The following is a 13,295-nucleotide window of genomic DNA, read 5'->3' on the forward strand; positions in this document are numbered from 1 at the left end:
GCGGCCTCGCTAACAGTGGTTCCCGGTGTTTTGGTGGCCGGAATTCTGGGGTTTTTTTTGGTTGTTGTTGGTGGCACTGTAGCTGGGATGTTCGAAACAACAAAAAACAGCCAGCGAAAGCGAGGTTCCCGTACGGTCCTGCTTCTTAGTCCTGCGTTGGATCCTTCGTTCTTGGGGAAACGTTACTTTGGGTGGCACAAGGGACCGGTTGGGAAGGGAAGTGTATACAGCAAAGCATATCTCCGGGTTACTGCTGTATACCCCCCGTTTGAAACCCCGTTTCCCCCTCCCCCTTCCCCGTGCCTTATGCGCCATGTGAGTGTTTGTGAACGAGAGCAACAAATATGGAGCCGAGTGGAGCTGAAATCGTGAAAGCAACCAACAGGGGCCAAGCACCACTCATCGTAGTCGTGGTAGTTATGATCGTTGTGGTCGTTGTCGTCGCCGTTGCCGTCGTCGTCATCATCGTCATCATCATCACCGCGGTCGTCGACGAGTGGAGGAGCCACTACACCCGAACCAATCAGTTGTGCTGGGCACCACTAACCGCTAGCGTGTTCGAGCGACTTCAACCGTTAGAACCGTGCTGCTAGCTGTATCCCGCCGAGATCGTACGGATCGGGAACTAGGCAAGGACCTCGAGGAACCACCAACTACCCCGGATACCCCGTATACGGTAACGGGTTCAAGAACAGTAGCCCAGCACAGTGGATCGAGCGTCGATCGATTGTGATCACCGGGCAACTCCATCGGCTTATCAGAACCACCGCCGTTTGCCGGTGCCGGGGTCGAGCAATCCGAAAGCGGGTTCCGGACGCCCAACTGAGTTCTGAACAATTGCGCTTATCTGCTCAACATCTCGGAACGAGTGCTTGTGTGTGTGTGTGTGTTTTAGTGATTCGATACGTTTTATGTGGTTTAACCAATTGTTAGTGTGAGAACGGACAATCGACGAAAGACTCTCGCTACGCTACACACAGCAAGATCACATCACGCAACATGCCGGAAAAGGATTCCCTCGGTAAGTATCGGACCTTAAGCCTACGAACGACCATCGTTCCTATCGAATCGTTATCGTACGTGAGGCGACGGAGCGCCATCTTTCGCGCATTCCGACGAAGGGAATTCCGCCGATTATGTCAACGACCAACGGGTGACGTGGTGACGGGGCGGGGGTTGAGGGTGGTGGCCGTCTGATAACCAGACATCGATATCAGCAAACTGGTGGCGCGCGTCGCGCACGTCGATTGCGCCCGGTCCGTGAGGTGTGTCCGTTCAGTTTGTTGGCCATGGCACGCGACTGAACCTGCCGCTGTTGCTGCTGCTGTTGGTGCTGCTGATTAGCTATCTGCAACGACGTCTTTATCGTCATCGTCGTTGTCGTCGTCGGCGGCGCAACGGCGACGTCAGCATCGTGGCGAACTTGGTATATCTTGGTGACGTCGCCATTCCGGCAAAGGTAGTACCGTCGTGGATATCGGATGATATGGCACGGGTGTTCGGGTGATCGGGTGAGCCATCCATTGGGCCGGTACCGCCGGTGATAGACGATGTGGCGGCTCCAGTTGCCGCCCGGATTGCTACAACTTCGGACGCGTCGACGGTTGTGTGCCGTTGTAACTTCCGACGCAAGTGAGTTTGGTAAACGTGTCCCTTGTGCCGGTGGATACTGGACGACGAGTTTAGTGGAGGTCGCTCGGTTTAAGCGTCGTAAAACGCGTTCTACACTCATCCCGGGGTGGAGTTGAAGGTGCAGGGAGTAAGTGTTCGAAGCGTGCGTTAAACACGTGCACAGCAGCCAATGCGCCGTGTTTGGCCGAATTGGCAACGGCTTACCGGTGGTGGTGGTGGTGGTGTCGGGCGTAACCAATTGCCATAGTTCACCAACACGCAATAAGCAACTCATACGCTCGGTGTTGGCGGCCTTGGAGGCACCGAAAAGGGGGCTCTGCGCTCATCTGCCCTGCTCAGTAAGGTCCAGCAGCCTTAGGTCGTACCCTGGCCTGGTGGTAATTGTGCTGCGTTTTGCTTCGAGCGTATGTCACCCGTTTCGAACCATAAAGTAGTGCTGGAATACCGACAGCCGGGAGTATATTGCGCTGGTGTGTAGTGTGTACGCGCGCGCACCCGTTGCAGCTGCATGACTATTGTGCTACTGATTCTGCGCCGTATAGGTCGCGTTTTGTCTTAACACTCGCCTCGCGCACACCAAGGAAGGAACAGCAAAGCAAGAGGAAGGAGAAAAACCCATAAACCCTACGGCAACAAAAACGTCACGGTATGCTAAAGTGCATCTAACAGCATGACGTGTGGTGTGGCCGGTACGGCCTCACAGTTCGCGCATTATGATGTTCTATGAGTCGCGAGAAGCGTGTTGCTGGGCGTAATGAGCTGGACCATTGTCGGTTGAACCCAGCACCCATCGACGGAAGGGCTACGCATTACACAGTGCATCATGGAAAGTGTTTCTGTGGCGACATCGAGTTCTGGGCGGAACCGGTGAAGATGAATGTATTTAGTTCCGGTTCCGCTAGGTTTCGGTCGTTCAGTGAGCGTGAATTGGAGACTATAGGCAATGGGGCCTTGTAGTGAGTACTTCGTACTGGATTACTTAAGCTTATGTCACCGACTTATGGAAAAGCACACGAACCATGAACTTTTTTCGCATTTATTAGCATGATTCGATAGATAATTTCTGGGCTCTGAGCGCAAATATTGATCATAACTCTGAGTAGTTTAATGGAGGTATAATGATATTGACTTTCGGGTCCTTTATCCCTTTCGATATTTATTCCCTTATCGTGGCAAACCGTCTGCATGGAATTGGATTTCATCTGCCTGCCGTCTATTATTGACTTTCGTCCTTTTACGGTTGAGCAGCGATTGGCCACGCGACACTTTGTCGAGTTTTAGAAATTGGTCTTAAATATGAGCCAGTTGGTGGTTTCGTTGCGCAAATATTGACCCTTTTCAGCGACCCTGAAAGGACTCTTCAAACAGTACCAATCCAAAAGGGAAAAAGAAGCAAATACTACGATCACCACCGACCGCAGAGCTCGCTTATTAGGCGAGTTCTCAACAAATTTGTTGACGATTTGTTAGCCTCCACGTTGAGCACGGTTACGGCTCGTATTTTACGGACTATTCCCGTGGCCTTCGTTTGCCTTAAAAAGCAAATGCTAATTCCCGTCGTTGAGCAGTCGGGCAACAGTGTGCCCATTCCGGTTGTTGGGACACGCAACAAAATAGGCGAAGGTCAATAATAAAAACACCACGGAAAGTGCAGCAGAATACGATCCATCGGAACGGCTAGGGAACCCCGGGGGGAACCTGTTATGACCCGTGAGAGGAAAGACGGGAAGTGAGGCGTAAAATATAAAAACCGATGGATGCACATTACCGGTAAATGACTCCCGGGTCCCGGGTTGTCTATTCTCGAGGTTTTGGTTTGCAACTCAAGTTCAGGTCACGGTTGTCAGTGTAGTGTGCGATGCAGTTTTGAGGATCTTTTCTTCCTCTAACCTGCTGTGTCCGGCTCCAGTGTTTTTAGAGAGTGCTCGAGGAAGGAAGTGAACTACATTTTTAGGATATTTTCAATGTTTCGCTTCCACCTTTCTTCCGGTTTGGCAAGGCACACGTTTTACCGCAGCAAAGGGGCCCCGTGCTCGTGCCAGGTAGATGGCAGGATGTGCAGGACGGCGAGGAATGCCCGTTTCGATTCGACAACGAGCCAAACGAATGTTATTGGATGGATGGAAATTTATTATTTTGTTTTGTAAACAATCTTTGTCGGCAAATCAGCCCGAATAGCATATTGTGGCACGTGTCCTCGCGGATAAATTCAAGACTTTGCGGCAGATGACCGCACACCGACAACAGAGAAGAAGATCGGCTTAATCCTATGTGTCCTTTAAAGGACCTACTCAACGCTGAAAGCTCAACAAACCAACACCTCTCAAGTGCAGTTGAAGTGTGGTTTGAAGTTATGTATCATGTTTGAGCAAAGGGTCTTTCTGTTAAGTGTTGTGTGGAAATGTCTCAAATTTCGTGCGCAAAGTGGTCCCCTCCCGTTTGACTGGAAAATCTTGCGTCCGCCACACATTTCGGGCTTTTTGAGCACCAAGAATCTTGAGTTTACATGAAAGACTTTTGTTAGTTTTTTAAGCATTCATCTTAAGATGTGGCGCGATTTTATTTTCGAGTTCTGTAGCAGAAAGAGCCTTTCAATTCTCTGCAACTCTTATTAGTTGCTGTGAAATGTCACAAGGAACAGGACACACACGGCATGAAGCATTAACATACCGGCCAGAAGTCAGAGAAGGCAGCGAAAACATGATCATCGTTTTATGACGTGTCGATGATTTATTGCCTTGTCACAAAGGTGCATCTGGGAACTGTCAACGGAACGAACTGTCTCTGGTTGGGTTGCGCATGATCACCACTTTCGGTGGGCGTACGGCGTAGGAACCCTTTTTCCATGGTTGCCAAAACATCGGTTCTGCGGATTATTCAAAATAGGTGGCGTCCGGTTCGCTGCTCGGCCCGTCGGAGAGGATGGAATTCCGCCACCCTGTCGATGGGACGGGAAACGAAGAAGGAGAAACACAGAAAACCGGACAACGGGGCACGGGGCAGTGGCACTGGTCGCAACGCAGCGGTGGTCGTTTCCGTTCCAATCCGCAGCGCAGGGTCGAACACGAAGCACAGCATGCGGTATTGCGTTGGACATCCGGTAACGACCGCAGCAGCAGCAGCAGTAGGAGTGATGTGGCATGGCGATCCTGCACAGTGTCAGATGTCGGCGATGGCGTTAGGCGGCGGCGGCCTCGTAACCGTGGATATGCGATATATGGTTTAGTCAACCGAGGAAGCCTCCGCTCAGCGGGATAGCGGGCGGGAGTGTTTTGTGGAGGAATGTAAATAGCTCACTCGCATTACCCACATGCCAAGGGCCGAAGAGGAGGAGGTGGAAGAGGAGAAGCAGCATGAACAGCTCAGCAATCTCGAAACGCCAGGCGCTGCTCGATCTGCACTCTGGGGCTGATCACAGCATACGCCCCCCATTTGCAAATGGTTCATTTGGGTTTTCTGCAAAGCCACGGCACGCAGATGGCGATGACGGCGTTTGGAATGGCCGAATGGAACTCCCATCCAGTTGGTTGGTTTGATTGCAGATTTCTTTTTGCTGTTGCCAAGAGCTCTGAACATCCTCCACAAGGATCATGATGAAATGTCCACCGCAATGAGTCAGAAGATTGCCATTTTCGTATGAAACAACCCTGAAGCTCATTTGCTCTGCACAGACTCTGTACCCTGTCCGTGCCAGCCATGAGTCACCACGACGTTAAGAAGCTGGCGCAACATGAAGATCGTTCGAGGATCGGTTTGCCTCTGGGCCGTTTGGCAAACAATGGACCCGGGGCGAAGATGATTGGTGTGATAAACGGGCACCGAATGCCCCGTACCCTTATCTCGGTAGCCTTCGGTAGTGTTCAATATGCATTCGGAGATGAATCATCGGTCTGTTGCGGGCAGGATTAAGGTTTGAAGGAGTTGCGCGGTGCTGCTGATAACCAGATTCATATCCTTCAATGGTCGGTGGGAGTGTTTGGTAGATAAGTAAAATGCGGCAGAACTATTTTACATGTTTGAAAAAAAAAAAAACAGTTACATCGATGATAACGGCATCGTGGTAAACACATGTCGGTGCATGAAGCATTGCTTCGTTTTTTCTACTTTTTTCAACAAAATCACCGAGTCTCAAATGGGTTGTTGTCCTGTCCCAAAGGTTTCATTGCGTATCGCGTAGCTCACGGGTCGTAAATCTTCCGTCACTTTGCTTATCATGTACCGGCCAGACCAGACAACTCTTTCAGTGCGATGTGTGCGCTCGCTCTGGATCCATGGCGATCGATCGGACATGATCGATGATTAAAGCGGCGAGTTCGTCTAGGATGCTTTATGGTCTGGTTTGTGGCGGATCGTCGATAAGGCCGCCGAAGACGACGGCGACAATTTTATGATTTCCATCCGCCACGGGCTCCTAGATCGTTGCACATTTCTCCATTGGAATCGTAAAAAAAAATATTGTGACAACCGCAGCAGAAGGAACCGCCAGTGGGCTGAGCAGCGCTTGAAATGCGAGACACACTCGAACAGTGACCTAAGCCCCTGCCGTAAATTACGCCACTGACGTTCGCTCTGGCTTTGCTCTAGCCCGGAAACTTTCACTGGCTTTAATGTGCTATAAAAGACTGGACACCTAACCCAACACAGTTTGCCGGTACAGTTTGTACTTTGCAATGATTATGAGCGATTATCGGACGTCCCGGCCATAAACGTCTACTAGGCGCAAGCGGAACGGCTTAAGGGCGGGATGGCGTTTTTATGGCCAATTATATGGAATAGTTCTGCTCGAGACTGGAACATGCCTCGGTCTGGACCTCCTCCTTACTCAAGCAGAAAAGCGGCCACTTCCTTCGGGATAAATCCTACTCCGAAATGCGCGCTAGTACGTGGAACGTGATCCTAACGCCACAAGGATCCTGGGAAGGTCCTTGTCCGGGATCATGGAAGGAGAAAATAAAAAACAAAAAAAAAAACACGGAACACGGAAAACACTTGTTGTGGGCCGCTAAATTTCACTCGTAAATATTTCATTACTTAAGGGTCCTTACTAAGCTCGGTGCCTAAAATGAAGACAACGGAGAATGTTGGACTTTTTTTCAATTTGTGTTTTCACTCCATTTCACTCCGGCACTGGAGATGGAGAAGCAATCGGATGATTCCTGCGTGTGTTATGCGTGCGTGAAACTTGAGCACACCCGTACCCGTTGGTTGGCCGCTGACATGATCTCGCTCGCCCGGCCGCGGTTGTAGAAGAAGCTGAGAACATCATGCTTTTTGGGCCGGTGTGAAAAGGCTAGTCGGTCGTCGGTCGGACGGACGGTTTTTGACGAAAGCCAGAGCGATGTGGTTTGTCGCTCCTGTTGCTCGCTCGTCCACCGTGTCCTTCCAGACGGCCGGTGCCTCCGGTGCGTGCGATCCAGAGGGATTTACTTTGATTAATTGCATCCTAAACGGTGGGACATCTGATCGCGCACTGTTGCAGCGTTGCAGCGTTGCACAAGGTGGTTGGTCTGGGACGTTGATGATCGCGACAAATTGTTCCACTTGCTGTGTGCTGTGCTATGGGAGTGCTTGTTGTGTGGAGTGAAAAATTTGTTCCCATAACTTACGGGCGTGTTAAGGTTTGACCCGATCGCGGGGTTCTCATGGGTGCAATTATGGGTGCTACTCGTTTTCCCCAACCTCTTTCGACCGCGAAGCGATAAGCTAACGACGACGACGACGACGACGACGATGGAAGGGCTAGCCAGAAGCTAGAAAAAGGTGTGTGCCTTGCACACCTCGTTACTGCGAGTACGTCATGCCGACACTATTACCTTTGCAATTGCAGGCAAGATATTCCGTTTTGCTAGAAAACATGGCCATTGTGGTGAATTGTTGTGTGAAAGCATCATCGTCGGCGTCACCGATAGGCAGGTCGAGGAAATTAGTTTCTTCGTCTCTCGCGGGGAGAAAGCAACCCCCTTCCGAGTCCTTAGTCGGACAGTAATGCATGTAATTGGAGCAGCGAGTAGAATTAAAAGGCGCAAACGGTTGAACCGGTTGCTCGTTGCTTCTGCGACTTCTTCACGGCCTGATGGTTCTGCTTACGGTTTTTGCTTATCGTGCCTACCGGCCGGGAGGTCTGCCTAGACCTGCTTTACGCCGAGCAAGTTCTGCCATCAGGAGACTTAATGAATAGCAATAAAGCCCTCTGGCAAGGCACCGGTGAGGGTACATGGTTCCATCGGAACAACAACCTTATCGTCGTACGGCGCGAATGTCGAAATCCGTGCTGTACAGGTCACGAAGGTGTCAAGCTGCTCACGCAACACAATGTACTTCGGCCAAAAATACGCCAGGTTGTTACTATAAGCAGCGTTGCGCCATGATAACCCATGGACTCCCGGTGATGAGTGTTGAGAGGATGCCATCGGCAGATCCGTCTTCTCGCTTCATAAAGATGCAATCGAGCATCACCGATGGTGTGTATTATCAATTCGTGCGCTAACTTTGCAACATGACCAGGCAGTTTTCTTGTCCCTTTTTGACAAAGGGGCCCCAAAATTGACCGTTCGGAGTGTGACAACACAAGGGGTTTAAATATATTTGATGTGTTAATTGATCTAATGTTGTTCAAACTGATGGGTTTCTAGAAACTTATAGCAAGGCGCACAAACTTAAGAGTTTGTTTTTAAGAGCATGGTTTATATTATATATCTTTCATTGCTTTGTCTGTCAACGATAAACCCTTTTTTATATTAATATTCCTGCAGATGATTTTATTTACCCATTACCTTAAAGATGCCAACGCTGAACCACTTTATGTAAAAATCACCAAGTTTTAGTTTATTTTAAGTATGGAAAATTCAATTAAATGGGACTAAATACATTGTTCTATACAAATATTACAATACAATTCATTTTGTAGAGCCATTGACCAATTATTTAATTGGAGCACAGTTTTGATCACAGTTTAAAGTTAAGGGAAAACAAAATAAATTTTTTGTCGAATTTTTACCGTTTGAGATTTCTTCAATCAGTTCAACTGGCATAAAACAGGGTAGTTAGATGTGGAAACCGAAATTTTCTTCTAAATTTTAAATTAATTTTTTTTTCTAGATTTTTTATTTTTCATAATTTTTTTTAATTAAAAAAAATTAAAATTTTCATATTTTGGCCACGCCTTCTTTTTTATTGCCTCTCTCGCTCACTCATTGGCGTGAGAGTGAGAAGGGTAGAGCGACACCCAAAGACAAGAAAACCGCCGATTCGAAAATTAAATGATTTTTAAATAAAGTTTTACAAAACAAAACATTTAAATAACCCTGACCCTGATGGTTGAATATTTGCAAAACTTCAATCAATAGCCATTCAATCGGCAAGTGCAAGTTTCTGCTGCTTGTGTTTCGGTTCTTGCCCGCCAAAGTGGACTCTGGACCCGCGGGATACGGGTAGTCGAATCCTTCGTCGCAGGATCCTCGCTCGTGACTCGTCTCAAGCTACCTTTTCTGGCTGTTTCACGGGTGTACCTTCACATCCCTGTAGCGTCCTGTCGCAGCCTGCTTTTGTGCCGTTCTTGCGCACTTCTCCCGAAAAGGGCCATCCACTCGAGCCCGTTCGTTACCGCTTTCCCCTATGCTTTTCTTCTCTTTTCGCTTTTCATTTACTCATTTCCTCTTTCTTTCTCTCTTTTCCTTTTTCTCTCTTTCTCCTCTTTCTTCCTCTCTTTCTCTCTGCCGCTCCGCTCCGATGCGTGATCCTCGCTCTCGGTTGACAACTCCTTCCACGCAGAAGAGGGCGCCGAGCAGCCGGGAGGGTATGGTGCGATCGTGTCCTCGTACAAGTCGCCAGTTGTTGTCCACCCACCACCGCAAACCAGTGCGCAGCCACCACCGGTACAGCAACAGCAGCAGCAGCCAAGCGACAACGACGATCAGGATAGTGACAGCAAACATCGACAGGAGTCGGATCGGACCGGATCGGACAAACCACCAGAACCACCACTACCACCAAACGGCGATCAGCGCGGTCACCATCATCGTTTATCAGCCGCCGGGGAAAGCCGAGAGGGGTCTAGTGCGCCGAAGCACGATACCGGCGACAACGACGCCATCACTACTACCACCACTAGCAGCACCGGTCCACCGACCAACAACACACCCTCGGTGATAACGTCCGGTGCGAAGGTGTTATCGGAGAGCGCGTCGTCGGTCGGTCGGCCACTGTCAGCGTACGACGCCAACGATCAGCTGGTTGGCGGCGATAACTCGCCACCCCGTTTCTCCACGCTGAACACGGTGATCAACAGTGCCGGTTACGGGCATTCGGCTATTGCCGCTGCGTACCAGCACCATCAGCAGCATCCGCATCACCTTCAGCAACAGCTGCAGCAGCAGCAACAGCAACAGCAACAGCAACAACAGCAGACGCAACATCATCCTCAGTGGCCGTGTGATTTGAGTTATAAACCGGTGGACAAGCCCATCGTCAGTGTCTCCCCGGGACCGGGCGATCTAGCCGCGTCATCGCACCATCATCCGACGCCACCGAGGGCCGTCTATTTGGGTGATCCGCACCGTACGGGTGTGACAGGTGATCCTTCTTCTTCGCTGATGATCGGAATGCGCGGTACACTGCTCGCGATGTACCCTTCGTACGCCTCACCGAACGGTGTGGCCGTTTGCCATCAGCTGGACGAGGCGAGCCTCCATCAGCAACACCAACATCAACAGCAACAGCAACAGCATCATCAGAGCCAGCGAGACGAAGAACTGGCCACACTGCACCATCATCTGCACCATTCCTCGCAGCTGCACCATCAGCAGCAGCAGCAGCAGCACAGCATCGACGAGATGATCGCCGATACGCTCAAGGATGAGCATTGTGGCATCGTGGACACTTATCTAGCGGCTGGCGGGCTGGTCGGTAGCGGTGATCATCATCTGGCAGGAGACTCACCAACCCACCATCATCATCATCATCACCAGCACCAGCAGCAGCAACACCAGTTGGCACAGCAGCAACAGCTCCAGCAACAGCAGCACGATCAGGACCTGCAGGAGCTGAAGGAATACGCACGAATGTATCATAACAACAACGACAAGAGCGTGATCAATTACAACCATGCCGGCCAGCAGCAGCAGCATCAGCATCAGCATCAGCATCAACAGCATCATCATCATCAGCACCACCAACTCCAGCAGCAGCAGCAGCACCACCACCACCATCATCAGCAACAGAACCATACGCACACCAGCAGCGGTGGGGAGTCGCGCAGTCCGGACTATGCGCCGGATGAGTTCGATAGCGGGCTGCAAAGCTTCACTCAGTTGATTAATGTGCCTCGAGCGAGCGATACGGGGTCCGGGTCGGGGGCCACCACCGCCATGTACCATCATCAACATCATCAGCAAGTGTCGGCTGCAGCAGCGGCCGCCGCCGCCGTAGCAGCCACGACAGCGGCCGCCACCGCAGTCCTAGCGAGTGCCGCGAGTGGCCATACGACGCCAACGCCCGGCCAACCACCGTCATCGATCGCCGGTGTTACGTTAACGGGTGCACCGGCAGCTTCACCGTCACCAGCCGATCATCTCGCCAGTGCCGCCTCGCTCCTGCACGCCAACGGTGGTGGCGCCAGTGGTGGCGGTGCTGGCTCTGGACCGGTATCGGCCGATGGAGGATTGGCGCTCTTCGATTCGCTCCAGGCAGGCGTCCATTCTGGCGGGTAAGTCAACATACTAGCTATCATTTCGGGGTTTTTCTTTTGTTCGGTGAGACCGTGCGCCTCCTTTTTCCGTGTTGATCGCGGCACGGAATCTCCCCGGTTGGATCCTCGCCTGAAGCCCAAGCAAATCCCAAAGTGTCGCATCAAGAAATTCCACGTTATTTTTTCCTCCCCCTCGGCGCAATACGCGCGCGATGATCAGCATTAAAATCGTGAATCCGGCAGTGACCTGTGGTAGTGGCCTCTGGTTGCGAAAATCGATGTGATTGGGGGCGCGATAATGGCCGGGAGCAGCCGGCCACGTATACGTGGCCTCCTTCGTTGTTGGTGGATGCTGCGTCTTAGGCACTCTTGACTCGACGTCGCTTTTCCCGCGTATCAGCGCACCACCGAGCGTGACCTTGGCGGCGTTGACCGGTTGGACCGGGGGTCGACCGTTTCTTGTGCAATATGCCTAGTGCCCGGACCAGCGCGATTGTGCCGAAATCTGTAAAGTCCATGCCCCAGGGTTTGGCAAAAATGTTGTTTTGCTTCGAAGTCGCCACCGACTTGATAACGACGACGACGTGCGATCCTTCCGAAAAGTAATCCAAACCCATCACCCTGCTAGATCGTTCTGGTGCATTCGGCAGCCCATTATCAGCTAGCTGGCTGAGCTGCCATCGGTGTCTCGGTTGCCAATGTTGTGTTCGGGTTTGGTTTAGGCCTCCTAAATGCAGCACGTATCGGTTGCAATATGAGAACCAGATTTCGCATTGCTTCGGTTGCTGAGATAATGCATGCGCGGAACGAAGAGATCCAGTCGCCCGTTTTGGGAGTGCTGGTTGGAGGTTGAGGGCACGGGCAAATCGCCGGAGCAACATAAAAGGGCATAATAAGGGAGAGGAAGGTTGGGTTGGGCCGGTACGAAACGTGACTCGCGAGTGATCGCGACGCGGTACCTGCACTTTGCGACGACCTGATCGCGGAACGGACGCGAGGGTGGCAAGTACACGTGTACACACACACTGGAGAATTGACTGGACAGCAGGGGTGCCGGGGGGAGGGGGGGTTCAAAGGGTTAAGTGAGTGGGTGGGTGCGCGTTCTGGGCACGATCCGCAAACCGAGCGCGGTGACGATCGTGCTTTTCAGGGCGCGAGGCGGTTTGATTACGTAACGCTTGCGGCTGTGGGTGAAAGTGGAAGAGAAGGGAGAAAAGGGGAGGTATTGGTGGGTGGTAATTGTTCGCGAGATGCACCGGGGCCCTCACAGATCTGCGCATCTGCCGGATTGATTCAACGGAAGGTCCAGAAACGCATCCAAAGTGTCCTGTTGGCCATCAACGACGTCACGGAAGGTGCTGGGTGATTAGGTAAGAACCGGACAGGTACCTGTCCCCCCCCTCTCGGCAGGGACAGATCGCGTAAGACAAGAAGTTATTTAATGCTTGGCGCGGCCGGGTGTGCGCGACGTTGCGATTGTTTATTGTTGACGATGACGAGCCCTCTTGGCGACGTTCTTGACGGTGGTGGTGGTGCTCAAGGGGTGTAGATCGTGCCGTATCATATCGGTGCACCACCGAAAGTAGAACCACAGTGCGACTGGTAGTGACTCAACGTGGCGCGTACTCCGATAGTGCGTCGTCGTCGTCGTGGTCACTGCCAGTCGCACTGCATCAGCTCCGTGGTTCCCTCGGAAAGGGTTCGCAAACGAAAGTGGCAAACGATAACAACAACAACAACAGCACAAAAGAAAAACCCAAAAACGGGGGGGGAGGGGGTCATCGTGTGGTGCGGGGTACGGGGTGCAAAGTGGCCCGTCTTGCGCCGCAACTGGTGTTGGGTCACGCTTCGAACGACAACAACCGCGGGTCGACATCGCATCTCGCAGCGCGACTTCGCGCCGTGGCCGTGCCGTACGACGCGATTCGTCGACGAGTTGGCCACCGGCAGCCGAGTTGAGTTAGTCAGCAGTTGACCC

The 13,295-nt window shown here is 51.7% G+C and overlaps 1 protein-coding gene across 6 annotated transcripts in view; it reads left to right on the top strand.

The window, feature by feature from the left end:
- Positions 1–509: 509 nt before the first annotated feature.
- The window catches only part of LOC125959843 (box A-binding factor-like), a 20,258-nt gene continuing 7,472 nt past the window's right edge, over positions 510–13,295 (top strand). Inside the window, exons 1-2 of one of the 6 annotated variants that reach the window (XM_049692809.1) lie at positions 510–1,021; positions 9,403–11,335. In XM_049692809.1, coding sequence (XP_049548766.1) covers positions 1,000–1,021; positions 9,403–11,335 — 1,955 coding nt within the window. In that variant the 5' untranslated portion in view covers positions 510–999. Of the gene's footprint in view, positions 1,022–1,457; positions 1,633–9,402; positions 11,336–13,295 lie in introns of those variants that run through there. The other 5 variants (XM_049692810.1, XM_049692806.1, XM_049692807.1 and 2 more) reach the window with 5 other exon arrangements.

The sequence above is a fragment of the Anopheles darlingi genome, chromosome 2 (assembly GCF_943734745.1).
Source record: "Anopheles darlingi chromosome 2, idAnoDarlMG_H_01, whole genome shotgun sequence".
Lineage (NCBI taxonomy): Eukaryota > Metazoa > Arthropoda > Insecta > Diptera > Culicidae > Anopheles > Anopheles darlingi.